At 39.9% G+C, this 25,280-nt stretch overlaps 10 protein-coding genes across 10 annotated transcripts; 1 reads left to right on the top strand and 9 right to left on the bottom strand.

Moving 5' to 3' along the window:
• Nucleotides 1-1,812: 1,812 nt before the first annotated feature.
• Nucleotides 1,813-4,004, top strand: LOC135126349 (CLIP domain-containing serine protease HP8-like). Its single transcript, XM_064052340.1, has 6 exons — nucleotides 1,813-1,884; nucleotides 2,450-2,661; nucleotides 2,717-3,185; nucleotides 3,236-3,435; nucleotides 3,488-3,618; nucleotides 3,677-4,004. The coding sequence occupies exons 2-6, from the start codon at nucleotides 2,592-2,594 to the stop codon at nucleotides 3,944-3,946; spliced, it is 1,140 nt and encodes a 379-aa protein (XP_063908410.1). The 5' UTR covers nucleotides 1,813-1,884; nucleotides 2,450-2,591; the 3' UTR covers nucleotides 3,947-4,004.
• Nucleotides 4,005-4,885: 881 nt separating this feature from the next.
• Nucleotides 4,886-8,516, bottom strand: LOC135126058 (uncharacterized). The gene is made up of 9 exons (XM_064051848.1): nucleotides 8,138-8,516; nucleotides 7,671-8,088; nucleotides 7,419-7,621; nucleotides 7,239-7,369; nucleotides 6,919-7,188; nucleotides 5,721-6,190; nucleotides 5,468-5,670; nucleotides 5,288-5,418; nucleotides 4,886-5,237 (listed from the first exon to the last, which is right to left on the bottom strand). The coding sequence occupies exons 1-9, from the start codon at nucleotides 8,202-8,204 to the stop codon at nucleotides 4,953-4,955; spliced, it is 2,178 nt and encodes a 725-aa protein (XP_063907918.1). The 5' UTR covers nucleotides 8,205-8,516; the 3' UTR covers nucleotides 4,886-4,952.
• LOC135126356 (uncharacterized) lies at nucleotides 8,489-9,109 on the bottom strand. The gene is made up of 2 exons (XM_064052348.1): nucleotides 8,837-9,109; nucleotides 8,489-8,783 (listed from the first exon to the last, which is right to left on the bottom strand). The coding sequence occupies exons 1-2, from the start codon at nucleotides 9,058-9,060 to the stop codon at nucleotides 8,489-8,491; spliced, it is 519 nt and encodes a 172-aa protein (XP_063908418.1). The 5' UTR covers nucleotides 9,061-9,109.
• Nucleotides 9,110-9,220: 111 nt separating this feature from the next.
• Nucleotides 9,221-14,619, bottom strand: LOC135126057 (uncharacterized). The gene is made up of 14 exons (XM_064051846.1): nucleotides 14,451-14,619; nucleotides 14,088-14,399; nucleotides 13,951-14,041; nucleotides 13,717-13,904; nucleotides 13,536-13,669; nucleotides 13,208-13,490; nucleotides 11,460-11,474; nucleotides 11,218-11,415; nucleotides 10,872-11,066; nucleotides 10,285-10,767; nucleotides 10,139-10,229; nucleotides 9,902-10,089; nucleotides 9,718-9,851; nucleotides 9,221-9,668 (listed from the first exon to the last, which is right to left on the bottom strand). Exons 1-14 carry the CDS (start codon nucleotides 14,578-14,580, stop codon nucleotides 9,384-9,386), a joined length of 2,727 nt encoding a protein of 908 aa, XP_063907916.1. The 5' UTR covers nucleotides 14,581-14,619; the 3' UTR covers nucleotides 9,221-9,383.
• On the bottom strand, nucleotides 11,776-13,079 carry LOC135126355 (CLIP domain-containing serine protease HP8-like). Its single transcript, XM_064052347.1, has 4 exons — nucleotides 12,645-13,079; nucleotides 12,499-12,598; nucleotides 12,175-12,451; nucleotides 11,776-12,127 (listed from the first exon to the last, which is right to left on the bottom strand). Exons 1-4 carry the CDS (start codon nucleotides 13,018-13,020, stop codon nucleotides 11,846-11,848), a joined length of 1,035 nt encoding a protein of 344 aa, XP_063908417.1. The 5' UTR covers nucleotides 13,021-13,079; the 3' UTR covers nucleotides 11,776-11,845.
• A 146-nt stretch (nucleotides 14,620-14,765) lies between the features above and the next one.
• On the bottom strand, nucleotides 14,766-16,162 carry LOC135126354 (serine protease easter-like). Its single transcript, XM_064052345.1, has 6 exons — nucleotides 16,083-16,162; nucleotides 15,703-16,038; nucleotides 15,560-15,650; nucleotides 15,322-15,509; nucleotides 15,151-15,269; nucleotides 14,766-15,105 (listed from the first exon to the last, which is right to left on the bottom strand). Exons 1-6 carry the CDS (start codon nucleotides 16,135-16,137, stop codon nucleotides 14,839-14,841), a joined length of 1,056 nt encoding a protein of 351 aa, XP_063908415.1. The 5' UTR covers nucleotides 16,138-16,162; the 3' UTR covers nucleotides 14,766-14,838.
• A 145-nt stretch (nucleotides 16,163-16,307) lies between these two features.
• LOC135126350 (serine protease easter-like) lies at nucleotides 16,308-17,833 on the bottom strand. Its single transcript, XM_064052341.1, has 6 exons — nucleotides 17,725-17,833; nucleotides 17,256-17,645; nucleotides 17,102-17,204; nucleotides 16,871-17,052; nucleotides 16,686-16,822; nucleotides 16,308-16,638 (listed from the first exon to the last, which is right to left on the bottom strand). Exons 1-6 carry the CDS (start codon nucleotides 17,777-17,779, stop codon nucleotides 16,378-16,380), a joined length of 1,128 nt encoding a protein of 375 aa, XP_063908411.1. The 5' UTR covers nucleotides 17,780-17,833; the 3' UTR covers nucleotides 16,308-16,377.
• Nucleotides 17,834-18,105: 272 nt separating this feature from the next.
• LOC135126348 (melanization protease 1-like) lies at nucleotides 18,106-19,835 on the bottom strand. The gene is made up of 7 exons (XM_064052339.1): nucleotides 19,694-19,835; nucleotides 19,540-19,603; nucleotides 19,072-19,461; nucleotides 18,919-19,021; nucleotides 18,688-18,869; nucleotides 18,500-18,636; nucleotides 18,106-18,452 (listed from the first exon to the last, which is right to left on the bottom strand). Exons 2-7 carry the CDS (start codon nucleotides 19,592-19,594, stop codon nucleotides 18,168-18,170), a joined length of 1,152 nt encoding a protein of 383 aa, XP_063908409.1. The 5' UTR covers nucleotides 19,595-19,603; nucleotides 19,694-19,835; the 3' UTR covers nucleotides 18,106-18,167.
• A 203-nt stretch (nucleotides 19,836-20,038) lies between these two features.
• LOC135126345 (venom protease-like) lies at nucleotides 20,039-21,587 on the bottom strand. The gene is made up of 6 exons (XM_064052331.1): nucleotides 21,464-21,587; nucleotides 21,014-21,403; nucleotides 20,864-20,966; nucleotides 20,636-20,814; nucleotides 20,449-20,585; nucleotides 20,039-20,401 (listed from the first exon to the last, which is right to left on the bottom strand). The coding sequence occupies exons 1-6, from the start codon at nucleotides 21,549-21,551 to the stop codon at nucleotides 20,117-20,119; spliced, it is 1,182 nt and encodes a 393-aa protein (XP_063908401.1). The 5' UTR covers nucleotides 21,552-21,587; the 3' UTR covers nucleotides 20,039-20,116.
• A 445-nt stretch (nucleotides 21,588-22,032) lies between these two features.
• On the bottom strand, nucleotides 22,033-24,784 carry LOC135126351 (venom protease-like). The gene is made up of 7 exons (XM_064052342.1): nucleotides 24,716-24,784; nucleotides 24,554-24,622; nucleotides 24,015-24,398; nucleotides 23,865-23,967; nucleotides 23,788-23,815; nucleotides 22,335-22,628; nucleotides 22,033-22,284 (listed from the first exon to the last, which is right to left on the bottom strand). Exons 2-7 carry the CDS (start codon nucleotides 24,606-24,608, stop codon nucleotides 22,033-22,035), a joined length of 1,116 nt encoding a protein of 371 aa, XP_063908412.1. The 5' UTR covers nucleotides 24,609-24,622; nucleotides 24,716-24,784.
• Nucleotides 24,785-25,280: the final 496 nt, after the last annotated feature.

Below are 25,280 nucleotides of genomic sequence, written 5' to 3'. Positions count from 1 at the left end.
TTGAACAAACCCCGAAAGAATTGTCCCGATTCCCAAAATCTACCATTTACGAAAACTCGCCCCTGATTGGCCAGCTTCATGTCAGTTCAGCACGCGCTTGCGCACTGCCTCCCTGCTTCAATTGTTTCTCGCTCTTCCAGCGCAACAGTGACAAAAATCCAAGGTGCGATTCCGAAAATACCCGGCGCATATTTATAGCGCCCACCTCCCCATCTGTGAGCTGACGTAACAGCAAACAAATGACTGTTCGAAAAAACAATAAACACCCCGCTCCGTAAATCACTATAGTAAACTAACCCGTCCTCAGTACGGATTTAGAGCACCTTAAATTCTTTCCTCGAATAAATTGGCGCGCAAACAAGACAAACCCAACTCTTCTCCAAGAAACTACATCGCATCCTCTGGCCGCATCCAAACAGGTTAATCTGATTCTTCGGCGTAATTTATTGTAATTTTATTCAAAGTTTAAAAAGCACGGCTCGAAGGAGTACCTACATTGTCTAACAATGTGCTCGTGTGACATTTATGGCGTGTTTGTCTTGGCTGGCATTTTACACCTTTTTAAGCGCTGCTCTACAAGACGCAGCTCTTGCTTACAAAATGGGCTGTGTGTTGATTAGCGGGCGATTTTGTTGTGGTACGGCGATGGGTGACCTCTGGTCTAAACTGTAAACAGCGACGTTTGTGGACCGAGGATGTATCAATGTACGGGTTAATTGTAATAACAAACGGAGGTTCTGTGACATTTGCGGGAAATGGGTTTGTTTGTGTTTGGTTAAGAAGAGTGGAAACTAGCGGAATTGATACGAGACTTGGTGAAGGAAGGACGAAGTTGCTCGTTTGGTTTATGCTGTGTCTATTATTTGTATTGTTCCTCGAATATAACACAAAATTTTGGAAAAGTCTAGCGTCAAAAACGGGAACACCAATTGGAAAACGGTGCAGTTAGTTTCCTCAGCTTACGTCACATACCACTGCAGCCAATGCAGCTACAGGACAAGGGTGAACTGACCAATCGGAGCCGAGGCTTCTACAAATCGTGGACGTAGATGCTTGTTCTCCAGGATCAAAGTAAAAGCAACTAAATCAAACGAACTTAAGAGCACACAAATTATGACAAAATTGGCCAAAGTTAGTGGTAATGTGGAGTTCGTGCATGATGAAAGATGGGTTTTGTTGAAACAAACGTACGACTGTGTTGGGCAATGCTTAATGGTACTTGAAGGCAATCACTTCGAAGAAGAAGATTTTATTTATTCTTCAACATTATTTGTAGATTATATTTTTTTTGCAAAATTTTTTCGCAAGTCTGCTAAAATCAGCCGCATCATCTCTGCACTTAACCCATTACCAAATCGGCTTTTTTATCAAGTCCGGGTGGTCGCCTTCCTCGTACCGGGCTAATTTCCTGCCGCCTATCTTAGCAACCAGTCACCGTCACCCAGAAACAAAAAGCCGAAGATCTGCAAGTCCCCACAAAGTGCAACTTTTTCAAGTGCTGCGCTAATCGCCGACCAAATTAATTTTTTACGCGATTACCACACACAAGGTAATTCCAGTTACAGTTACAGAGTACCGCCGATTGCTCAATTTTTCGTAATTGCGTCGAAATTATCATCGGAAATTTCACAGCATGATCTAGCCTAAGGTGAGCGAAAAATTCCCACAAACCCGAAGACGCTCGAAATCGTGTCAATGCTTCAAGAAAAGGAAAAAAGGAAAAAGATCCGAATGCCACGCGGCGTATTAGTTACATTTAAGCCGACGTCAGCCATTATTATAATCCGATAATGTCACTTTGCTCATAAAGTGAGCCAATAACTGCGTGTGTTACGGTTTTTTGTAAGTGGTTCAAGGCGATCAAAGCAAAGGGATGTGGTAATGGTAAGAATTTGTGATCGATCCGCTCTCTCAAAACCAGTAGCCCATTCGACATGTCGTTTATCGTGCGTGTAGGCGCTTCACAACTTTTTTTTCCATTCTTCTTCTTCTTTGGCCCGTTTTCGGATTTAATTGGATACGTGGCCTGCCCATGACCACCGTCTCCGTTACATAAGCCGCTTTTTCAGACAGCACGCGCCATTGCCTTTTTAATTGCTTTCTTAATTAACATTCGATTTTTATAATTAGAAACGAATGAATTATGTGATAATTTTAATTGCTGAACTCCTTATCTCGGATTCGGACCGGTCGCATTTTTTGCTCCACGACGATCGAATTTGTCCGGTTTTTTAGACGGAATTTATAAGATGATAATTCCCGCTGTTGGAAAGCAATAGAAGCTTTAAAACCACTCAATGGTACAAAAACTGGGTTGAGTGCAAGCAATACTAAATACACGAGTGTAGAGTTGGTTGCCTATTTTAAAAATAATAACATCGAATCAGAACCTTGGATTTTGTTCCCTCACTTTTCTGGAAATAACAATAAATAATTCTTAATGTCTTAGCACAAATGATAAACTGATAACAACAAACTGGGAAGTTTTAAGAATGCTCTTTCGTCACTGGAATTTCCTGTTGCGAATCTCATAGTCAACCACAACCATCCCAGTGTTAAAGCAATCCAAAAGTTCACACTTTGCTTCCACAATGACAACATTATTAAAGATAACGGTGTTTGTTTGTGCATCTGGATATATCGTAGCAAATCTAGCCGCTGGTAAAGCTGAACATACTTCATTATTTAACAAATAACACCAATTATTTTTTCGTAGATACGTGTCAAACTCCAGATAAACAACAAGGCGTCTGCAAACCCTTTAAAGAGTGCTTGTCCTTGTATTCCCTCCTGGATAACTTAACGCAGCCAATTACCACACACTTACGACAACATCACTGTGGTTTTGAAGCAAATCATCCAAAAGTTTGTTGCCCCAAAAGCACTGAACCCGATTCAAGTATCCATTTTAACCCAGATTCTACTCCATCAAAACAAAACACTGATGGAAGTACCACCATTCTCCAGCACAGCCTATTACCCAACAAAGACAGTTGCGGTTCAACTGATGAAGACAGAATAATCGGTAATTATCTTTCCTTGTACCAGTACCCATGGACTGCAATTCTCATGTACCAAGCAAACAACCAATCAAAAATCGACTGTGCTGGTACTTTGATTAGCAGTCGGTACGTTCTGACGTCTGCTGGGTGTACAACTGGTAATCTTCCAGGAGGAGCTAAACTGTAATCACCCCATTTTTTACCCAAACACAGTACAATTTTAATTTTTTTAGTGTGAGGGTGCGTTTGCGTGAACACGATTTGGCTTCAAACCCGGACTGCGACAACCCAGATCAGGGGTTACTATGTGGGGAACCATTTATCGAAATTCCAATTGAGAAAACCATCGTTCATGAAAAGTACCGATCTGATGATGCTAATCATCGGCACGATATCGCTTTAATAAGGCTTAATAAAACAGTCGTTTCTGGCGGTTTGATTTTCGGACACAAGTACTTATATTGGGTTTATTGTCGTTGTTTTAGATTTTTTGCAACCGCTTTGTTTACCATCAGGTACTGATGTTCACAAAAACTACACCGGAGTAAAACTTGTCCAACCTGGTTGGGGTATAAACAATGAGAAGGTATCTAATTCTGTAAGAGTTAGAAGCACAGTAAGTTTGATTGATTGATAGTTAATTATTGTCGATAATGACAACATTTCTTGTTTAGGTAAAAGGTCAAAGCAGTGAAGAATGTGGCAAGATGTTTGGTTTTAATCTGAACCGAAGTCAACTGTGTACCATTAAGTCTGAAAGTCACAATAAGTTGTGCAGTTTGGATATTGGTGGTTCTGTAATGTCCATCGCGCTTACTGAAGACTATCCAAATTTTTACGCAGCTGGGGTGGCTTCTGCAGGAGCGTGTGGGGGAGGTCAACCTGCTTTGTATACCAAAGTGGGTGACTACAGTGACTGGATTGTTAGTAAATTAGAGAAATAATTAAAATCTCTGAGAAAAAGTAACTGATAATAAAATTTTTAAGTTGTCAACGAACACATCTCATTGTTTTATTTCACAATGTCGTACGAGTCATGACAGCCCATTAAAGCTTGAATTATCCCTATATTTTGCAAAGATGGTTATAAAACTCTCGATAAACATAATTTACGAACGAAGAAACGTTCTTAAGTGGCCGACTTTTTCACAAAATAATCCAAATGTCACTCTACTCCAAGCTCGTCCATCTTCTCCACTCGACATTCTTATTTATCCATAATCAATAACAATTATCTTCTTACCTCGTACAAGACAACATCAAACTAGAACAAGCCGTAAAAAACCAGACACTGACGTGTCGTCCGAAGAAGCCGAAGTCATTAATACCTGTAACCTGCAATGTAGCAACGTTAGAATGTCAATAGCTATAATTACGTCCCAACACAACCGATAGCAAAGATCCAGTTTTTCCATTTCACATTCTAAAACCCAATAAACGTATTGAAAGTTACAAATGAGACGGCCCGTCTTGATTTACGTCGAGATTGTGGACGTCTTCAATCTGTGATAGCTCGATGTCCGGAAAGACGGTGAGTTATTTTAATGGTATGTTTTTATCTGCGATCAAAAACGCACCAAATGACTGTATTTTACAGCGAGGATTCCGCGAAACGTTGGAACTGAAAAATGAAATCTGATTGCGGAGGTGGAATTTGGCGGTATTTGGTGATCATTGGAGTTTAGTTAATTAAGGAGGCGAGGGTATGCGAGGAATGCATTCTTGATGGTGGGTTTGTGGATCGTCGAAGGGTATTTGTGACGTGGTTGTTGATGCTACCTGAAACGAGTTTGACGAAATTGGTGTTTGAGTCAAGGGTTATGCATGGAGAGTGGACGTGCGTATTACTGGTTGCATATATGGAGATCTTAATGAATTAATACTTCGGGGGCAAAAATGACTGTATAATTAATAATAAATTACAAAGCTATAATATACAAATGTTCGTTCTTATTTCTCCAATTTACTGAGAATCCAGTCGCTATAATCACCCACTTTTGTAAATAGAATAGGCTCCTTTTCGTCACAATTTCCTGCCGAAGTTACTGCGACTGCGTATTGTCTCGAATACTGCGAAGAAACATTAAATCTCTCTTCAATTACATGACTTACAGAACCCCCAATATCTACAGTACATGAAGAGAAGGAAAATATTTCTTTAAAACCACACAGCTGACTCTGATCCAGAGTAAAACCAACCAGCTTGCTACATTCTTCATTGCTTTGACCCTTTACCTAAACAAAAAACGGTTATTACTGTTTAAACTGACAACAACCAGACTTACTTGATTTTTACTTCTCCTCCCATTAGACACGTTGTTGTTGTTTATACCCCAACCATGCTGGATCACTTTTATTCCAGTATAATTTTTGTTTGCAATAGTACCTGATGGTAAGCAAATCGGTCGAACAAAATCTACAAAAATCCAGTAAAACAAACACACATTCACTACTGAAATACTAACCGGTAAAAACAACCGTTTGATTAAGCCTGATCAAAGCAATATCATGCCGATAATTCGTATCGTTGGCGTCGTACTCCTCGTGAACAATACTCTTTTCAACCGGTACTTCGATAAATGGTTCCGCACACTCTGACCAATACCCCCTATAATACTCACAGTCTGGGTTCGTAGTGAAATTGTTCTCACCCAACCGCACACTCACTCTAAAACTCAAAATTATACATCGTGTTTAAGTAAAAATACGTGCAGTTACAGTTTTGCCCCTTCTAGAAAATTCCCTTTGATGCACTGAGCGGCCGTCAGGACGTACCGATCACTAATCAAAGTACCACCACAATAAATTTTTTCTTGGTTGTCTGCTTGGTACACCAGAACTGCAGTCCATGGAAGCTCCTCAAGAGAAACGTAAAAGCGAAAGAATTCCGTATAGTAAACTGCACCACAAGTATCCACTCCGGGCAATAAAGCATGCGTAAGAAAGGTACTACCTGTGGATTCTAGCTTGGTTGCGTTGGCGTTGGGGCAACAAACTTTCGGATGTTTTGCTTCAAAGCCGCAATGAGACTCTCTTAGAAATGTAGTGGTTTCTTGAGTCAAGTTGTCGTCAAGCAGAGAGTACAAAGGTGAACAGTCTCTAAGGGGTTTGCAGATACCTTGTTGTTTATCTGGAGTTTGACACATGTCTGCAAAAATTTGGTTTTTTTTGCAAACAATTAAATTATGGTTTTACCGTGGGCTGAACTCGTAGTGTAGACATACGCACAAACGAGAAGAGCGATTTTTAATAATTTTAACATTTTAGTTTGTCAATTTCAGAACATAAACTCGAGTTGATTGTCGGTACTCAAGTGGCCGTCTTTGATTCTTGGTTGGTATTTGTATGTAGTGCTTGCACTAGAGAGGCTGGAGCGGGAAAACCCCCAACATAAACATAATCGGACTTTCCGAAGTGGTCAATATATTTTGTGTTCTTGAAGACTTGATAATAACGCGAGGTCGAGCAGTTCCTTTGAAATTATAATTATTTTTTAGATTTCAAGTTGACAGCATTAATGCTTGAAGTAAAAGTGTAAACTATTCAGGACGTAAAAGAAAATGAAACAAAACTAAGAATAAAGGAAACTTTAATTTACGAGAGGTGATGTTTGATTGGTGACCATTTTGTGAAGTTTAATTAGTTAAGCAGGCGAGAGTGTGGGAGGAATGCGTGCTTAATGGTGGGTTTCTGGTTCCTCGAAGGGTATTTATGACGTGGTTATTGATGGTTACCGAAACGAGTTTAACGAAATTTGTTTAATTCAAGTTGTTGTTGAGTCAAAGGTTATATATAAAGAGTGGACGTGTATTGCTGGTTGCTTGCCAAAATCGAAACCGAAATTGTTTATAACCAACAATAAATTACAAAACTTGGTGAAAAGGCTGTAGAAATATACAACTGTCACTTCTTATTATTTCTCCAATTTACTGAGAATCCAGTCGCTATAAGCACCCACTTTGGTATATAAAATAGGCTTATTTTTGTCACAAGTTCCTGCTGAAGTTACAGCGGCTGCGTAATGTCTCACATTCTGTGAATAATCATCAAAAATTGTTACAATTACAGAACTCCCAATATCTAGACTACACGAAGAGTAACTTGAGTATTTAATTCCACACAGTTGACTCTGGTTGAAAGTAAAACCAAACATCTTGCCACATTCTTCGTTGTCTTGACCCATTACCTAAACAAAAAACTCTTGCTGCCATCTAAACTGACAACTACTAAACTTACTATATTTTTAGTTTTCTCTGGACTAAAAACCTTGTTGTTGTTTATACCCCAACCAATCTGCATCATTCTTATTTTAGTATAGTTTTTGCTTACATCAGTATTCAATGGTAAGCAAACCGGTGCAACAAAATCTACAAAACTCCAGTAAAACAAACATACATTCATTACTGACATACTAACCGTTAAAAGCAACAGTTTTATTAAGCCTGATCAAGGCAATATCATGCCGATAATTTGTATCGTTAGCATCGTACTCCTCGTGAACAATACTCTTTTCAACCGGTACGTCGATAAATGGTTCCGCACAGTCCGTATATAATAACCCAAAACGCTCACAATCTGGGTTCGAAGTGAAATTGTGCTCACCCAAACGCACGCTTACGCTAAAACTCAAAATTGTAGTCTTGTTTAAGTAAAAACACGTGTAGTTACAGTTTTGCTCCTCCTGGAAGATTCCCGGTGATGCACTTAGCGGCCGTCAGAACGTATCGATCACTTATTAAAGTACCACCACAATAAATTTTCTGTTGGTTGTCTGCTTGGTACACCAGAAGTGCAGTCCATGGGAACTCGTCAAGTGAAGTGCTTGAGCCACCGAATAATTTGCTATTGGTAGGTATACCACAGGTATCTACTCCGGGCAATAAACTGTGCGCAAGAAAGGTACTACCTGTGGTTGCGTTGGCGTTGGGGCAACAAACTTTCGGATGTTTTGCTTCATAGCCGCACTGAGATTGTCTCAAGTACGTAATGGTTTCTTCTGTCAAGTTGTCAAGGAGAGAGTACAAAGGTGAGCAAGTTTTAAAGGGTTTGCAGACGCCTTGTTGTTTGTCTGGAGTTTGACACGCATCTGCAAAGAACTGGTTGATTTTTTGCAAATAATGAAATTGTGGTTTTACCGTGGGCTGAACTTGTAGTGTAAACATAGGCACAAACGAAGAGAGCGATTTTTAATAATTTTATCATGGTTGTTTAAAGCGTGAACTCGAGTTGAGTCTTGGTACTCAAGTGGCCGTCTTTGATTCTTGATGGGTATTTGTACCTAGTGCTTGCATTGGAGAGGGTCGACCGGGAAAACCCTCTACATAAACTTCTACTTACCGCTGGAATTTTATATTATAATTAAAGCACAGATATTCTGTTTATACTTCGCAATAAATTGCAAAACTGTTTTAGAAATATATATAGACACCCATTTTGGTATAAATATACAATGCTTCCTGGGGAAGCTACTCCGACTGCGTAATTTTTCACATCGTCATCGTATGAAGAAACATCAATCCTGGAATATTCCCTTTGATGCACTGAGCGGCCGTCAAGACGTACCGATCACTAATCAAAGTACCACCACAATAATTTTTTTCTTGGTTGCCTGCTTGGTATACCAGAAGTGCAGTCCATGGGTACTGTTGGACAAAAAATTTTGGGCCAATCGCCATTCTCAAAATCATAGACCAACCACAAGTATCTAATCGGGGTAGTAAAGCGTGAGTAAGAAGGGTAACACCTTTAGGCTCTTCTAATTTAGTTAGGTTAATTGAAAAACTGCAAAAAACTTGTTCTTTTTTCGTAAATAATGGAATAAATTATAGGTTTACCGTGAGCTGAACTTGTAGTGTACACATACGCACAAACGAGGAGAGCTCTTTTTAATATCTTTATCATGGTGATGACTTTCGGTACTCAAGTGGCTGTTTTTTTTTTCTTGGTTGGTATTTGTTTCAGTGCTTGCGTTGGAGTGGTAAAACCCCGACAAAAATATAATCCAACTTTCCCCGGGATTGGCTGATAAGTTCTTGAACTCTTGATGACATCGCGACATCAAAAAAAAGATTGGTCAAAGTTATTATAAGGTTATTAATGCTGCTATATTTATGTGTTTTCAATGATACGACACGAGATATCGTAAAATACAACACAAAACAATTATTAAAATTTGTTTATTCATAACACGTAGGAAGTTGCTGACGTCATCACAAATATTTATGTAATAAATAATGGATAAAAATGTGGTTCGACATATAATGTTGTTTGTGTTTTAGTATGATATTTAAATTTTTTAGAATTATTTAAAAAATATACTAAAAAAGTACAGTAAGTAATTAAATGAATAAATAATAGATATTCAAAGGTTTTAGACATAAATTAGGGTTTAATGTTATTAATAATCCATGGAATGTACTTTGACACTTTAACATACACCGACGGTGTGCCTTCTTGTCCACAGGGGTTATTCGACCCGTAAGACACTATTCCTGCTATGTACCACCGGATGCCCCTGTACATCAAAGGCCCCCCACTATCACCCGTACAGGTGTCCTTCCCTTTTTCACCCCCAGCACAAATCTGGCTTTCCTGCAACGTTATCTCGTCAGTGCGAAAAGCTTTCCGAAGTCCAGCAACACACTGAGCTAGAGGTATCCCAGGAACCTAAATACAAAAAAACTGAAACATTAAGAAACACAGATAACCTCTTTACCACAAGTTTGAGTTTCACTTCACTCGGAACCTTCGCCTCAGTTTTGCCCCAGCCTGCAACAACCAGGTTTTTTCCTGTGTAAGACATTCCTATCTCATTTGGAGTTGTAGGAAGACAAATCGGACTAATAAAATCTGCAATTCGTGAAATATAATACACATTGTGATTAGTTGTAGATTTTTACCCCCAAATTCAATCTCGCGTCGCAGTCGCAACAAGCCGATGTCGTTGCGAAAACTGGTCTTGTCTTTGTAAGGGATTTGTCTCTCGATGGGGACGTCGATGACCTCCGGGGCGCAGTCGCTGCCGAATGTACTTACGGCACAATCGGGATTCGTGGTGGTGTTCCATTCCCCGACGCGCACCCTTTTTCTAAATATACTACCTCAGCAAAATTTTTGGTGGTGAAATTCACACTTACAAAGTTGTCGAAAGGCAGTGCCTGGCCGTCAGCACGTATCTTTTCGTAATGAGGGAGCCCCCACACCCAAACCTGAGAGTCCCGTTTTTGGCTAAAATAGTCACTTGGGTTACTTGAGTACATGGTAGGCGCTCGACGCCACTTACACTCGTATTGCAATAGAACCATCCAGGTATACTCGTCGATGCTGGTTTTATTGCCTACCACGATTCTACTTTCGGTGCTCATTCCACACTCGGCCTTACTGGGTAAGAGTTCGTTGGGTGGCAAAGACACAGGGGAATCTGGTGGACAGCACACTCTCGAGTTTCCACACTTTGGTGTCCGTGGAACGTCCCCAGTCAAAGACGGACATTCTTGTCTTGGTTTGCAAGTGCCGTTTTGGCCGGTGGAAGTTCGGCAAAAGTTTGTCTGTGGTTTTGGCACAACACTACTGGCAGGGGGTTCGAAGACTGGGGCGTCTTTAGGACAACAGACATTGGGATTTGTTTTGTCACTGTCAACATTGCAAAGAGATTGTCTTAAATATGTTGCCGTTTGGTTGGTGAGGTTGTCCAGAAGAGAGTACAAAAACGAGCATTGTTTGAGGGGTTTGCACTGGCCTTGCTTATTGTGGGGGGTCTTGCAAGCTATAAAATTGAAAAATAATAATCTTAGATTGAACTTTTGTGTGTGGAACAAAATGTGGTTCATAACTACGGAGCTTCCGATCTTAAATTCAAATTCCATTTACCTACAGCCGATTGTCTTAAATTTGGCTCTTTCGGACAGCAAACCCTAGGATTAGTGTTATCGCTCCCACCACCACACCGAGATTTTCTTAAAAAAGTTACTTTTTGCTCTGTGAGGTCGTCTAACATCGAATACAAAACTGAACACTCTTTAATTGGTTTACATTCTCCTTCCAGAAAGTCCGGAGTATGGCAGCCTGTCAAAAAATTTAGTTTCATTGTCGTTAATAACCCATTTTTCCAATTTGCTTAGCCAAACCTTGACATTTAAAGAAACATTCGTGATTTTATGCATTAGTCATAAATTATGTAATATTTTGTCAAAACCTAGAGAAATTTTGTACTTACCGCTAGCCACATCTTCAAAACGAGGTAACTTCCTGGGGCAACACACGTTCGGATTTGTTTTGCTGCTGGTGCCACCGCACAGAGATCTTCTTAAGTAAGTAGTCGTTTGGTTTGTTAGATTATCTAGCAAGTTGTACAACAACGAACAGTCTTTGAGTGGTTTACATTGCCCTCGCTGATTATCCGGAGTTTGACAGGCTGCAAGTAAAACACAAACAATATTTTTGTGGGGCTATAATTACACTTGTAGAACAAACCTGAAGCAATATTCGTCACTGTCATTAAGCAAGCGCACACTGCAGCTGTCGTTTTTAGCAAAATCATTTTCACTTACGTTGTGTTCCACGGTCAGAATTATATCAACTGACCTCTTGTATCATCTTGAGTCATTTGCAGACGGAATCTACGTGCTCTAGAGGGAAATCCACAATCAACAAGCAGATAAAAGAGGTACGGGAAGTTGTTCTAAAATCGTATTTGTGGCGAAATTTGGTGATGTCATCACAAACAAGACAGGTACTCCCCCAAAATCACACTTAACCAAAAAAAAAAAAAAACTGGTAGCTATAATATATTTCGAATTACATAATACAAATCACACACTACAAACTTAAAAATAAAATTCGCACTATGGTTTCAAGTTACTGATGATCCACTCCATGTAGCTTCCAACTCTGGTGTACACCTTCGGGTAATGATCCTTGCCACAACACGGCCCTTCCAGAGCCAAAATCCCCACCGCCGAGTACGAATTATCCTTATCAACGTGCATTAAAACCCCACCCAAATCCGTCCGGAACGACTGACGACGACTCAAACTTTTGCCTCCAGCACACAACTGGGAATCCTTCAACCTCACCTCCGTCGAGTTGTACACCAGGTGGCACTCACTCTTCTCCCAAACCGTGGCCTCAAAACCCAAAATTACTCACAAACACCCACCCCAAACCAACTTACCACTCCCTCGCGCTTCTTCACTCCATCACCGTGCTTCTCGTACCCCGCCACCGACAAGATCTTCCCCAAAAAGCTCTTCTTGTTGTCCGTCGGGATACAAATAGGCCTTGCGAACCCATCCTTGAAAGAAACCTTGTTCTTCAAACGTACTAACGCCACGTCGTGGTATCTGTTGGGGTCGTTAGGGTCGTACTCCTCGTGGACTGTCGTACCGTCGGTTTTCAGCACCAACTCTTCGGAGTCGCCGCCGTGGAACTTCCCCAAATGCGCGTTCACCCTAACGGTTATTTCAGTTCAAGCATCCACACAGTGTGTTTGACTTACAGTTTGAAGTTGTGGAGGTTTGACACGCAGTGAGCGGCTGTTAGGACGTATCTCTTGTTGATAAGGACCCCTCCACATAAAAATGCGCGTTCGCCGATAGCTAAAAGCCGCACTTAATTTTGACTAAAACGAGAAATCATACGTACGGTTTTCGTATTCGAGGAGGGTTAACCAAGGGTCTGAAGGTCCGTCTGGTTCGTGCAAGCCACATTTAGTTGCGTGTTGGTTGTGGGAGATGGCGCCTCCTTCTTCGAAGAGTTTGATGGCTTCTGCAGGACAACACACTTTGGGGAAGAGCATGGATTCGAACCCGCAGTGAGATTTTCGAATTAGCTCTTTGGCGTTTTTGTCGGTTTGGTTCCGGGTGATAACGGAGAATAAGTGAGGGCAGTGGTTGATTAAGACGCATTTTCCGGGTTGCTGGGTTGGGGTTTGGCAGGACTGAGCTGAATAAGATGGTTGGTAATTGGTGATGGTGGCTTGACACCCCAAGAAGAAGAGGAAGAGAAGGATGAGGGACATGGCGAGACTGACTGAAGCGGACTATCGCAGAGCACTAGCTTGCGATAACCCCGACGATGTAAATAAAACAGTCATTAACATTGTGGTCTTATTTCTTATCACGGTTGAGTTACAGAGATCAACAATTTTGTTCTAGAAAATCTTATTCTTCACAAACAAAGACCTAAATATAATTGGTTGTCGGGTTAAGGTTTGACGTTGCTGATTATCCATCGCACGTACTTAGCTACTTTAACGTAAACCCCGGGTCTGTTTGCTTGTCCGCAGTCACCTTTGGGTCCAAACGACACTATTCCGACAACGTACCATTCCCTCCTCTGGTTGTACATTAAAGGTCCTCCGCTGTCCCCAAAACACGAATCTTTTCCTTCTTCTCCCCCAGCACAAAGCTGTCCATCGTGCAAGTTTATATCCGCTTGGAAAGTTTCTCTCAACCCCATCTCACACAAAGGCAAGGGCCGCCCTGGAACCTACACGAAACTACCTCAAGAACTAACCCACCACTCCATTCTCACCAAAACTTTGAGCTTTATTGGGCTCGACGTAGCGTTTTCGGTGGCCCCCCAGCCAGCAACCGCAAGTTTTTTTCCAACGTACGTCTGGGTGAGGTCTTCCGGTGCAGTCGGAAGACAGATGGGACTAACAAACCCTGAAAGTTATTGATCAGAAGTACCACCAACCTTCAGTACCACTCACCGGTATACTCCACTTCTCTACTCAGTCTTAAGAGACCTATATCCCCCTGGGCACTCGTTTTATCTTCATAAGGTATTTGCTCTTCCACCGGTACGTCAATCACTGGAGGGGCACAGTCCGGTCCAAATTTATGTATAATGCAATCGGGATTCGATGTGGTGTTCCACTCGCCCAAGCGGACGCTAATTCTACAAAAAACCAATCAACCATGAACATTTAAGGCGCTAGTTTTACAAATTCTTCCGGAGGCAGTGCCGTGCTGTTAAAATGTATCTCTTACTGATAAGAGCGCCCCCGCATTTGAAAACAGTGCGGCCGCTTTTTACTAAAACAGTGGTTTAGTTTTCGGTACTCAATTTCCGTAGTCTTACACTTGTACTCCAACAGTGCTAACCATGGAAACTCGTCGATGTCGGTTTTGTTGCCTCCTATTATCTTCGGTTCAGTGACGAGCCCGCAGTCCGTCTTGCCTGGTAGTACGGTTTCGTTTTTTGGCGGTGGTAGCGACGAACCCAGGGGACAACACACTTTGGGGTACACACCGGCAGTACCGCACTGCGACTGGCGCAAGTAGGTGGCAGTGGTGCTCGAAATGCTGCTTTGGAAGAGGGCAAAAATCGACGGGCACTGGTTGATGGGTATGCAGTTGCCCTCTTGGCCGTTAGGAGTTTCGCATGGGGTCTCTGTGTGGAGAGAGTGACTTAGAAAAGTAGTTTGGGTTTTTTGTTACTTACCAGCGGTGATGATTTGGATAATTAGGGATAAAATTAGAGCACGGTTGGTGAACATGGTTGTGTGTGTGACGTGAGTGCAAATGAGAATGAGATGTTCGAAAGTTGTAAAGTGACCTTCAACCGTATGCATATATCGTTGACCTATGACGGGCCTATCAGTTGGGGGAAACGTTGGTTGTGGTTTTTTATAACAAATATAGAATGGTTTATTTTGCGAACGGTTTCTGCGAAGTTGTTTTTCTGGATTTTCCCGTAATAGATAGGAGTACTAAATTTTAAATGGGTCAAGGACAGTAGATTAAAAACACTCATAAATCACTCTAACCATCTAATATTAACATGTAAAATTTATAAATTTGGAGAAAGATTATCGTTACAGTTTGCATTTTTAAGGTTTCAAATTTTCTACTATCCAACCCATGTACTTAGCCACTTTGGTGTAAACACCAGGGTTTACCCCACACGATCTCTCAAAAGAAACTACACCAATAGAGTACCACTGAACATCGTCAAATTCGTTCCTCTTGTAGACCATGAGCGGTCCTCCACCTTCACCTACGCAAGTACTTTTATTATCACCAGCACATAACTGACCATCATCTAATTTTATATTTTTGTATTTGAGACTACATTCGTAAATAGATTTTCCAAGAATCTGAAAAGAGGCATTAAGAAAATGTTCTATAAATGTGGGTACTACCTGTGCTTTCAGTTTTATTGAACTGTTTTGGCCCCAACCAGCTACCATAAGATTTTCACCGAAGTGAGAACTGTAAATTTCGTCTGTGGTAGCTGGTAGACAAATGGGTTTAATAAAATCTACGAACAAAGCAAATTATATACCTGTATGTTCCAACGGAAAAGTACTTACCCGAGTACTTAACTTTGTCCGTTAATCTTAGGAGTGCTATGTCGTGGTAAACACTAACATCTGAACTATTGTAACTTTCGAAAGGGATTTTTTCCTCTATTTTGACACTACGATGCGGTAGGGCACAATCCGTGTCAATACAGTCAACATCACTCGTTATATTGTATTCGCCCAGACGGACACTTTTTCTAAAACAAACAATAAAGACAAATTCCCTCCATGTACCAAAAATGGTTACAAATCTGGTTTAAGACAATGCGCAGCCGTTAGAACGTATCTATCATTAATCAGAACTCCCGTGCCATTAAGACGTACCACACCACCTACATCTATAATAATAAAGTAATAAAGTCGTCTGGTTTTACACTCGCAACCACTGACCGTCTCTATACTCCAACAAAACCAACCAAGGAAACCCATCTATATCTGTTCTATTTCCACCCAAAATTTTTCTATCGACACTAATCCCACACGAATCTTTATCTGGCAACAAATCACTCGAAACAAACGTAAAAGTGTCTTCCGGAACTTCGTCCGAAGAACTAAGAGGACAGCAGACTTTGGGTAAGGTTGGTGTGAAACCACAATGGGAGCGTCGTATCCATTCCGTGATGCGTCCATTCGTGGAACCATTTTCGTAGTGGGGGTAAAGCCATGGGCATTCGTTGATGGGTATGCATTGGCCGTGTTCTCCATTTGGTGTTTGACATGGTACGACTTTATTTGGGGTTAAATGTGGCTTTTATTACACCGATACTTACCTGCTTTCGTAACGTGAATTAGTACTGCTAGTACTAGAGTATATTTTAACAGCATCTTGACGATTTTGGTAGTACTTAAACCTTCAAGTGTTCTTTTTATAGCTTATAATGGCTTAGTTTGCAAAACTAAGTTCTTGGGTCAATGTTGATTTTGTTATCGTGTATTTTTTTCTAAAAATGCTTGTGTGTGGATTCGTTTGACTTAGATAAGACGAATTTGCTGCGTTTTTGTTGTAATTTTATTTTCAAATGATTTAGACAGGGTTACAGGTGAAATATTTTGGTTTTTTTTCGTTTAAGGTCTGATGGTGTCTTCAATCCACGTCATATACTTTGAAATGCGAGCAAAAGTAGTTGGTTGGTCCGCCTGGGCACATGGATCTGGTCCATTAGACACGACACCAATAGCAAACCAACGCGTGTCACCCATCACTCGTCCTTCGATCATCAAAGGTCCACCACTATCCGCAAAACACGCACCCGTTCCTTCCTGTCCTCCAGCAAGTATCAAACCTTCATCGTAGTCAAAATATTTTGTCGAGCTGACGATTGGAACCTTACAAACAACACATAAATACTGACCAACTTCTGAGGAAAACTTACGTTAGCTTTAAGTAGAACTTTACTATATTTCCCTGTTTCCGTGAGACCCCAACCTGCCACTATGACGTTATTTTCTCCACGGTACGACCTATATACATCTTTTACGGTTGTTGGTAGACACACCGGTTTAATAAAATCTGGAACAAAGATATTGGAAGTTTTTATATTGTTATTTTTTTCCATACCAGAAAACTCGACTTCCTCTTTCAAACGTAGCAAAGCTATGTCGTGGTACTGGTTTTTCTTGTACGTTTTGAAAACCACACGTTCTACGACGTCTACACTGAGATACTTCGGAGCACAATCTCCATCCTTATCGCAATCTGGGTTAGTCCTGAGGTTGTGTTCACCCAGTCGCACGCTCCTCCTAAAATAAGTAGTGTAAAAGTGTAGGTAGTACCGGTGTCGGTACTTACAATCGCGGCTCCACACAGTGCGCTGCCGTTACAACGTATCTCTTGCTAATCAAAGTGCCCCCACATCTAACATCTATAAAAGTGTTCCCCGATCTCTTACTATCTGTAACGCAGTTGTTATTCTTGGCTAGTCAACTTTTGACCGCAAGCTTACGCATCTCGTACTCCAGTGCAGCCATCCATGGGAATTCGCCTAGTTCGGTGACGTTGCCGCGAAATATTTTGGAGTAGCTGGAAATTCCGCATTCTTCTCGACTGGCAAGTAGATCGGTTTTGACAAACTGGGAATTTTCGTCTAGACTCGTGTCCCTAGTGCTGAGCGGGCAGCAGACTTTGGGTTCTTCACCCTGGAATCCACATTCGGAATGCCACACAAACCGGGCTTTGAGTGGGTTCTGGTCGCCAACGTGGGCGTTGATGGACTGGCAGGTTTGGATGGGTTTACAGCGGCCGTGTTGACCGTCGGGCATCATGCAAGGAGGATAGTCATCGATGCTCTGGCGTTTGATTTTGGAAGAAATTGTGGGGAGTGAGGAAGTGGATCCTTAAACAACAAATTTAAATATCTCTCCACGCAGATGAAAATTAAATCAATTTCTTTTTTGAGGAAATTAATTACTTACCAGAACTAATAAAGTGGACCAGCAGCAGCCCCACTGTGAAAGCTTTTACGAACATTCTTCAATTTTCTGAGAAAATTGTATTGTCATCAAGCGATGGAATTATCACTGGAAGTTATATCTTTCTGACTATGTTTTATATGTGAATTTTTGCTAAAATGCAGTTTTAATTTAAAATAGATGTGTTTATTTGGTGATAAATTTTTGCGTACGTGTTTTTAAATTTGCTGACCATTTTTTGTGTTGATATCTAATTATGAACTTTGATTTTGTATTGAAATTGAGACTGGTAAATATGATATTATTTTTAATGATGTCAGATATATTTAGCAGATTATTTTGCATTTTTTTTTCTAAGTAATTCTTCTAAAAATACTAGGTTTATGTTTTAAATTTTTATTTCTAATAGGTTTATACAGGGTTCTTAAAAAGCTATTTAAATTTTTTTAAGAGTAATAAATTCCATATTTCCGAGAACTGATGTTGTCCTCAATCCACGTCATATACTTTGAAATACGAGTGTAAGCACTTGGTTGGTCCGCCTGGACACATGGAATTGGCTCAAAAGACATCACACCTATAGCGTACCACCGCGCTTCTCCCATCACATGTCGTTTGATCATCAAAGGCGCACCACTAAAACCATCACAAGGACCTTTTCCTTCTTCTCCTCCAGCAAATACCATTGCCATATCGGCGCCAAAATATTTACTAGCGTTGACGACAGGGACCTTATAAACAACCCATGATCATTGAACAACTTCCGAAAAAAACTTACTTCAGCTTTGAGAAGACTTTCGTCATTATAATAATTTATTCCTGTCCGGCCCCAACCTGCCACCGTGACTTTTTGTCCAACGTATGACCTATACAGTTCTTCTACGGTTGTTGGTAGACACACAGGTTTAATGAAATCTGAAACAAACCTAGCTAACATTCTTTAAGTTATTAATTGCTCTTTCATACCAGAAAACTTGACTTCCTCTTTTAAATATAGCAGAGCTATATCATGGTACCCATGTTTTTTGTACGTTTTGAAGATCACAGATTCTTGTATGTCCACACTGAGATACTTCGGAGCACACACACCAAGGCCGTCGCAGTCTGGGTTAGTGTTGAGTTTGTATTCTCCTAATCGCACTCTCTCTCTAAAACAGCTAATGTAGAAGTATTGGTGGTACTTGCGTCAGTACTTACAATCCCTCTTTAACGCATTGCGCTGCAGTCAAAACGTATCTTTTGCTAATCAAAACGCCCGCACATTGAATATCTGGAACCATCTCCTTGGATCTTTCATCATCTGTAACTCACTTATGACTTCTGTTAGTCATATTTTGACAGCGTGCTTACACTTCGAGTACTCCAATGCCACCATCCATGGAAATTCGCCAAGTCTGGTTTCTTCGCCGTCATATGTCTCGCGAAAGCTGCTAATTCCGCACTCTTCCAAGCTAGGAAGTAGGTCGGTTTTGACAAATGGGGAAGTTACTTCTGGCTCGGAGTCTCTAGCGGTCACCGGGCAGCAAACTTTAGGATTTCCATATCGGAATCCGCATTGCGAATGCAGGAGAAAAAGGACTAAGACGCGCCGGTCGTCGTTAACGTAGGCGTTGAAAGCATAGCACATTTCAAGGGGTTTACACCGGCCGTGTTTGCCGTAGGTTGTGAGGCAAGGAGGAAAGTCGTGGGTGCTCTGGCGTTTGATTTTGGACGAAAGGGTAGGGAGTGAGGAGGTGGATCCTTAAAGAGAAAGTTTATAGGTAAAATAAGCACAATCAATTTCTTTTTTAGAAAATTAAGTGACAATTCATTACTTACCACAATTACTGAAGTGGGCCAACAGTAGCACCACTCCGAAAGATTTTATGAACATTGTTAATATCTGGAATTTTATGGATAACAAAAACATTTCAGACAAGAATGTACATTTATAAAATAAAATTAAAAAATGGAGAACATTGAGTTTGCTTACCAAAGCTTCTGGGAAAATTTTTATCTTCAGCAGGCGATGAGGTACACTAGATACTATATATTTCTGATACTACTTTATATGCGAATTTATGCTAAAATGCACTTTAATTTAAAATAGATGTGTTTATTTGGTGATACATTTTTGCTTACGTGTTTTTAAATTTGCTGACCATTTTTTGTGTTGATATCTAAATATGACCTTTGATTTTAAATGAACTTAAGACTGGTAAATATGAAATTATTTTTAATTAAATCTAATTTAGCAGATTATTTTCGATTTTTCTGCCAGTTGTTATCGTCTATTTTTTTGCTGAGTAGTAAAAATATCTGTAAGGAATTCACTAGGTTTTTGTTCCCAATTTTTATTTTAAGATGGTTTAGACAGGGTGAGATGACAGGTACTTAAAAAACTATTTAGAATTTTTTAAGAGTAATAAATGTCCTCTTTCGGAGAACTGATGTTGTCTTCAATCCACGTCATATACTTTGAAATACGAGTGTAAGCACTTGGTTCGTCCGCCTGGGCACATGGAATTGACCCATAAGACAGCACACCAATAGCGTACCACCGGGCACCTCCCATCACCTGTCGTTTGATCATCAAAGGCGCACCATTAAACCCATAACAAGGACCTTTTCCTTCTTCTCCTCCAGCAAATACCAAACCCACGTCGGGGCCAAAATGTTTAGTAGAGTTGACAACAGGAACCTTATTATATATACATTATCATTGACCAACTTCCTGGAAAAACTTACTTCAACTTTAAGCAGCATTTCGTTATTATAATAACTTGTTGCTGTCTGACCCCAACCTGCCACCGTGGCTTTTTGTCCAACGTATGACCTATACAATTCCTCTACGGTTGTTGGTAGACACACAGGTTTGATAAAATCTGGAGCAAATTAGCTGAAATTCTCTAAGTTATTAATTGCTCTTTCATACCAGAAAACTTGACTTCTTCGTTTAAATACAGCAGTGCTATGTCGTGGTACTCCTGTTTTTTGTACGTTTTGAAGATCACAGATTCTTGTATGATCACACTGAGGTACTTCGGAGCACACACACCATCGCCGCAGTCTGTGTTAGTCTTGAGGTTGTGATCACCCAATCGTACCCTCTCTCTAAAACAGCCAATGTAGAAGTATTGGTGGTACTTGCGCCAGTACTTACAATCCCTCTTTCACGCATTGCGCTGCAGTCAAAACGTATCTCTTGCTAATCAAAACGCCCGCACATTGAATGTCTGGAACCATCTCCTTGGTTCTTTTATCATCTGCAACTCAGTTATCACTTCTAGTCATATTTTGATCGCGTGCTTACACTTCGAGTACTCCAACGCCACCATCCATGGAAATTCGCCCAGTTTGGTTTCTTCGCCGCCATCTGTGTTGCGAACGTTGCTAATTCCGCACTCTTCCAGGCTAGGAAGTATGTCGGTTTTGATAAATGAGGAATTTCCTTCTGGCTCGGAGTCGCTGGGGGAGAGAGGGCAGCAAACTTTGGGATCTTCATCTAGGAATCCGCATTCGGAATGCCGAAGGAAAAGGACTTTGGCGCGGTGGGGGTCGCCAGCGTGGACGTTGAGGAAGTGGCAGGTTTCGAGGGGTTTACACCGGCCGTGTCTGCCGTGGGGTGTTTGGCAAGGGGGAAAGTCGGCGAGGCTCTGGCGCTTGATTTTGGAGGAAAAGGTGGGGAGTGAGGAGGTGGATCCTTAAAGAGAAAGTTTATAGGTAAAATAAGCACAATCAATTGTGAAAATTTATTACTAACCATAACTAATGAAGTGGGCCAGCAGTAGCACTACTCTGAAAGATTTTACTAACATTGTTTGAAAAAAATCTTCAGCAGGCGATGACATACAATAGATTCTATATATTTCGGGCACTACTTTATATGCGAATTTATGCTAAAATGCAGTTTTAATTTAAAATAGATATATTTATTTGGTGATAAATGTTTGCCTACGTTGTTTTTAAATATGCTGACTATCTTTTGTGTTGATATCTAAATATAAACTTTGATTTGAAAATAAATTTACAGCAATTATTAACAAATACAGATATCTCTTTAGCCATTCGGCAAATTATTTTGATGTGTAATAATAAATATTTAGTTGTAATGCTATCATAAATACAAATACAACTTGTATTCCTACGTCTTGACCATTAAAAAGAATTTTGTTCAAATCGGCCCTAAAAGAGTCCTGTCGTCTGTATTTTCTTTCCAAATTAAAAAAAAACTAGGTTACATATTTTGACATTTTTATTTTATCAAAACAGTCAACTTTGCTAAATTTTATCTTCAGTTAAAAATACCAGAAGGAGTTCAAATTTTGATCTTCAAGGTTCCATGTTGTGTTCAATCCAAGTCATATACTTCGAAACCCGGGTGTAAGTCCCCGGCTCGTAAGCTAGTGCACACGGATCCGACCCACCAGACACTATACCAACGACGTACCAACCTCCCCTTCGTGAAACCATCAAAGGTCCGCCGCTGTCCCCCAAACACGAGCCTATTCCTACTGCACCTCCAGCACACAAAACGCCCTCATCACTACCATAAGAACAAACAGTCAAGTTCACGATGGGAACCTGATAAACCAAAAGTGAGAAAACAAAAAACCTGAAAACACATATGGTACTTCGACTTTAAGTAGAAAATCACTGTAGTCATCTTTTTCAGTCAAGCCCCAACCCGCCACAATGGATTTTTCGCCAATAAAAGAGTGATACAACTCGCCCACAGTTGTTGGAAGACAGATGGGTTTGACGAAATCTGAATAAGTAACTTCGTGTTGTAACCGTAGGAGCGCTATGTCGTGGTACTTTTCGGGTAATCTTTGGTACGTTTTGAAGATTATCTGTTTTTCTATGGGCACACCGATGTATTTTGGGGTACACGTACCAGATCTGTCGCAATCTGGGTCAGTTTTCAGCAGTGGCGGCTGGTGGGTCAAAATTTCGGGTCGGCCAAATATTTTGAGTCTACACCTTGGTGTTATATATTTTCGTAATGTATGGCTGCTACTCATTAACCACTGACATTTTACGTGCCAGGATGTACAAAACATCTCAAATGTTTCGACCTGTTAAAATAATTTTTTATAGGAAATTGACAATGTCAGTTTGATTCCAAATACTATTAATCCTTAATTCTACTTGTTCTGCTTTATCATTAATTGAGAACCACCGAAAACATTATTTTTACTGAGTTCCGCGTCGACCGGCGGCTATACGGCTTGCCGACCCCGGACATCCACAATTAAATAATAATAATTAAATAATGACATGCAGTTAAAAAATATAAAAAAAGTAATAATAAAAGTACCAACTGTTAACTATCTTCATTTACATTTATTTATTTTTAATGTATATGACAAATTGTCAAATAAATTAATTGAATAATTGAAAAATTAAAATGATTTAAAACTTTAAATTCGTTTCTGAAATATCTGAAAACGCTTAGATGCTAAAAATACAGAAAAAGCGCATTTATGGTGTAGCTAAGTTATGTACGAAAAATAAAATTTTAGATAATTTAATGTAATTTTTTTCGTTTATTATTCATACACAGAAAAATGTATTAAATCGACAATTATTATTTAAAAAAAAATAGTATGCACTGAAGAACATCGAAGCCGTTATTGTTTTGTAATTTGGTTAGCTATCTTAAATATTAAGCGTTTTAAAAACTAAATTCGCGTTGCTGGGTACGGCGAAGGAGGATTTCGCCGGACCTGGCACAACATACGTTCCGCCAGGTCTTTGTCTACTACAGTGTACTAGACAAAGAGAACGATGAAACCGTAAGCTGCTACGAAGTCGAAACATCGAGCATAATGCATTCCTGGGTACGGCTTGCCGAAATCTCGCCGGCAAAGCGTGTTTATCAGCATTTAAAATTAGCAACAAATGCTTTATTTTGTACCTACAATATAATAAAATATATTTTTAATATATATGATCTATCCTAACGTACATTCAAACTTTATTTCTTTTTTTATTTTCTAATTTCAACGCTTACTAAGTATTTTAAAATGACTGGTACGGCGTGGCCGACCCTGCCGCCCCTGACCAGCCGCCCCTGGTTTTCAGGTTGTTTTCACCCAGTCGAACGCGCACTCTACAAAAGCGAACCACGAACTTTGGAAGGAATACTTTTGAGTACTTACAATTTCGGGTTCATACAGTGAGCTGCTGTTAGAACATATCTCTTACTGATGAGAACGCCGCCGCATTTGACATTCGGAATTATTTTCTTTGATTTCTTGTCATCTAGAAAGTCGCACAATATTTTACGTTTTAACTTGTGATGTTCTTACATTTCTTGTACTCTAGTGCTACCATCCACGGGAATTCCCCCAATTTGACCTTCTCACCCCCGAAGATTATCATTTTCGGGTAATAAGGAGACGTACACTGGTCTGCTGTGGCGAACAAACCGGGTTTAACAAAGGTTGACGAGTCGTCTGGAATCTCCTCCCTGGAGAAAACCGGGCAGCAAACTTTGATTTCTTCGTCTTGAAATCCGCAATGGGAGTGCCACAGAAAGCGGGCCTTGTGTGGGTTAGGATCGTCGACTAGGGCCTTGAGAGACTGGCAGTTTTTCAGTGGTTTACACAGGCCGTGTTTGCCGTTGGGTGTCTGGCAAGGAGGATAGTGGTGGGGGATTTTGGAGGAAAGGGTAGAGGATGAGTAGGTAGATCCTTAAACAACAATTCAAATATTTTTGGTTCGAAAATGATCAACGAAAGAGAAACAAACATGAAAGTGAAAATAAAGTTGCAGAAAATATGCAGATAAAATAAACACAATCAATTTCCTTTTTTTTCAGAAACTTAAGTGAAAATTCATTACTTACCACAACTAATGAAGTGCACCAGCAGTAGCACCACACCGAAAGATTTGACGAACATTGTTTAAAAAATATCTGAAATTTTAGATACAATAAAAAAAAATTCAAGCAAGAATGTAAATTTATAAAAAAAAAAATAAAAAAATTAAGAACATTGAGTTTCCTTACCAAAGCTTCTGAGAAAATTTTTATCTTCTGCAGGCGATGAGGTACACTAGATCCTATATATTTCTGACACTACTTTATAAGCGAATTTATGCTAAAATGCAGTTCTAATTTAAAATAGATGTTTATTTGGTGATAAATTTTTGCATACGTTGTTTTAAATATGCTGATTATTTTTTTGTGTTGATATCTAATTATAAACTTTGATTTTCAACTTAAGAATGAAAATTAATTTTAAACAATTTAACAAAATCAAATATCTCTTTAGCCATTCAGCAAATTATTTTGGATTTTTTCATCACTATGACACTCCTGAGTATTTGAATAAATAATATTCTGATGTACTCTATAATAATAAATATTTAGTATCTAGTAATGATATCATAAATTGTATATATTTTTTAGCAGAGCAAACAGAACTTGTATTCTTACGACTTGACCATTAAAAAAAATGTTGTTCAAATCGGTTCTAAAAGAGCTCCATCTGCGTCTGTATTTTCTTTCCAAATTAAAAAAAAACGACTGAGTTACATATTTTGATATCTTTATTGTATCAAAACAGTCAACT

This window comes from Zophobas morio, unplaced genomic scaffold (genome assembly GCF_036711695.1).
Source record: "Zophobas morio isolate AGI-343-1 ecotype UQ-CSIRO unplaced genomic scaffold, CSIRO_AGI_Zmor_V1 ptg000010l, whole genome shotgun sequence".
Classification (NCBI taxonomy): Eukaryota; Metazoa; Arthropoda; class Insecta; order Coleoptera; family Tenebrionidae; genus Zophobas; species Zophobas morio.
Note: the sequence above shows the minus strand (reverse complement) of the source record. Positions and strands in the feature narration are given on the sequence as shown.

What these genes read in the sequence shown, in the direction of transcription:
- LOC135126345 (XM_064052331.1), bottom strand. Translation starts at nt 21,551, where the DNA reads ATGTCATCGCCTGCTGAAGATTTTTTTCAAACAATGTTAGTAAAATCT. An exon ending in GGCCCACTTCATTAGTTATG is followed by an intron (nt 21,404 to 21,463) that starts GTTAGTAATAAA and finishes TTTCTCTTTAAG; the next exon opens with GATCCACCTCCTCACTCCCC. An exon ending in AAATGCTGCTTAAAGTTGAA is followed by an intron (nt 20,402 to 20,448) that starts GTAAGTTTTTCC and finishes ATATATAATAAG; the next exon opens with GTTCCTGTTGTCAACTCTAC.
- LOC135126354 (XM_064052345.1), bottom strand. Translation starts at nt 16,137, where the DNA reads ATGCTGTTAAAATATACTCTAGTACTAGCAGTACTAATTCACGTTACG. An exon ending in AATTCACGTTACGAAAGCAG is followed by an intron (nt 16,039 to 16,082) that starts GTAAGTATCGGT and finishes CCCCAAATAAAG; the next exon opens with TCGTACCATGTCAAACACCA. An exon ending in TTTGTTGGAGTATAGAGACG is followed by an intron (nt 15,651 to 15,702) that starts GTCAGTGGTTGC and finishes TTATTATTATAG; the next exon opens with ATGTAGGTGGTGTGGTACGT.
- LOC135126057 (XM_064051846.1), bottom strand. Translation starts at nt 14,580, where the DNA reads ATGCATACGGTTGAAGGTCACTTTACAACTTTCGAACATCTCATTCTC. An exon ending in TATCCAAATCATCACCGCTG is followed by an intron (nt 14,400 to 14,450) that starts GTAAGTAACAAA and finishes CTCTCCACACAG; the next exon opens with AGACCCCATGCGAAACTCCT. An exon ending in CACTGCCTTTCGACAACTTT is followed by an intron (nt 10,090 to 10,138) that starts GTAAGTGTGAAT and finishes TAGTATATTTAG; the next exon opens with AAAAAGGGTGCGCGTCGGGG.
- LOC135126356 (XM_064052348.1), bottom strand. Translation starts at nt 9,060, where the DNA reads ATGTCGCGATGTCATCAAGAGTTCAAGAACTTATCAGCCAATCCCGGG. An exon ending in CACTACAAGTTCAGCTCACG is followed by an intron (nt 8,784 to 8,836) that starts GTAAACCTATAA and finishes AGTTTTTTGCAG; the next exon opens with TTTTTCAATTAACCTAACTA.
- LOC135126349 (XM_064052340.1), top strand. Translation starts at nt 2,592, where the DNA reads ATGACAACATTATTAAAGATAACGGTGTTTGTTTGTGCATCTGGATAT. An exon ending in CGTAGCAAATCTAGCCGCTG is followed by an intron (nt 2,662 to 2,716) that starts GTAAAGCTGAAC and finishes ATTTTTTCGTAG; the next exon opens with ATACGTGTCAAACTCCAGAT. An exon ending in CTGTAAGAGTTAGAAGCACA is followed by an intron (nt 3,619 to 3,676) that starts GTAAGTTTGATT and finishes TTTCTTGTTTAG; the next exon opens with GTAAAAGGTCAAAGCAGTGA.
- LOC135126058 (XM_064051848.1), bottom strand. Translation starts at nt 8,204, where the DNA reads ATGATAAAATTATTAAAAATCGCTCTCTTCGTTTGTGCCTATGTTTAC. An exon ending in TAAAACTGTTGCTTTTAACG is followed by an intron (nt 7,370 to 7,418) that starts GTTAGTATGTCA and finishes GGAGTTTTGTAG; the next exon opens with ATTTTGTTGCACCGGTTTGC. An exon ending in TTTCTAGAAGGGGCAAAACT is followed by an intron (nt 5,671 to 5,720) that starts GTAACTGCACGT and finishes TTTGAGTTTTAG; the next exon opens with AGTGAGTGTGCGGTTGGGTG.
- LOC135126355 (XM_064052347.1), bottom strand. Translation starts at nt 13,020, where the DNA reads ATGTCCCTCATCCTTCTCTTCCTCTTCTTCTTGGGGTGTCAAGCCACC. An exon ending in CCTCCTCGAATACGAAAACC is followed by an intron (nt 12,599 to 12,644) that starts GTACGTATGATT and finishes TGCGGCTTTTAG; the next exon opens with CTATCGGCGAACGCGCATTT. An exon ending in TGAAGAAGCGCGAGGGAGTG is followed by an intron (nt 12,128 to 12,174) that starts GTAAGTTGGTTT and finishes TTGGGTTTTGAG; the next exon opens with GCCACGGTTTGGGAGAAGAG.
- LOC135126350 (XM_064052341.1), bottom strand. Translation starts at nt 17,779, where the DNA reads ATGTTCGTAAAAGCTTTCACAGTGGGGCTGCTGCTGGTCCACTTTATT. An exon ending in CACTGTGTGGAGCCGCGATT is followed by an intron (nt 17,053 to 17,101) that starts GTAAGTACCGAC and finishes TACTTATTTTAG; the next exon opens with GAGGAGCGTGCGACTGGGTG. An exon ending in AGAGGAAGTCGAGTTTTCTG is followed by an intron (nt 16,823 to 16,870) that starts GTATGGAAAAAA and finishes TCTTTGTTCCAG; the next exon opens with ATTTTATTAAACCGGTGTGT.
- LOC135126348 (XM_064052339.1), bottom strand. Translation starts at nt 19,594, where the DNA reads ATGTTCATAAAATCTTTCGGAGTGGTGCTACTGTTGGCCCACTTCAGT. An exon ending in GGCCCACTTCAGTAATTGTG is followed by an intron (nt 19,462 to 19,539) that starts GTAAGTAATGAA and finishes TTTCTCTTTAAG; the next exon opens with GATCCACCTCCTCACTCCCT. An exon ending in AAAGTCTTCTCAAAGCTGAA is followed by an intron (nt 18,453 to 18,499) that starts GTAAGTTTTTTT and finishes GTTGTTTATAAG; the next exon opens with GTCCCTGTCGTCAACGCTAG.
- LOC135126351 (XM_064052342.1), bottom strand. Translation starts at nt 24,608, where the DNA reads ATGTTCGTCAAATCTTTCGGTGTGGTGCTACTGCTGGTGCACTTCATT. An exon ending in GGTGCACTTCATTAGTTGTG is followed by an intron (nt 24,399 to 24,553) that starts GTAAGTAATGAA and finishes TTGTTGTTTAAG; the next exon opens with GATCTACCTACTCATCCTCT. An exon ending in AGCACTAGAGTACAAGAAAT is followed by an intron (nt 23,968 to 24,014) that starts GTAAGAACATCA and finishes GCGACTTTCTAG; the next exon opens with ATGACAAGAAATCAAAGAAA.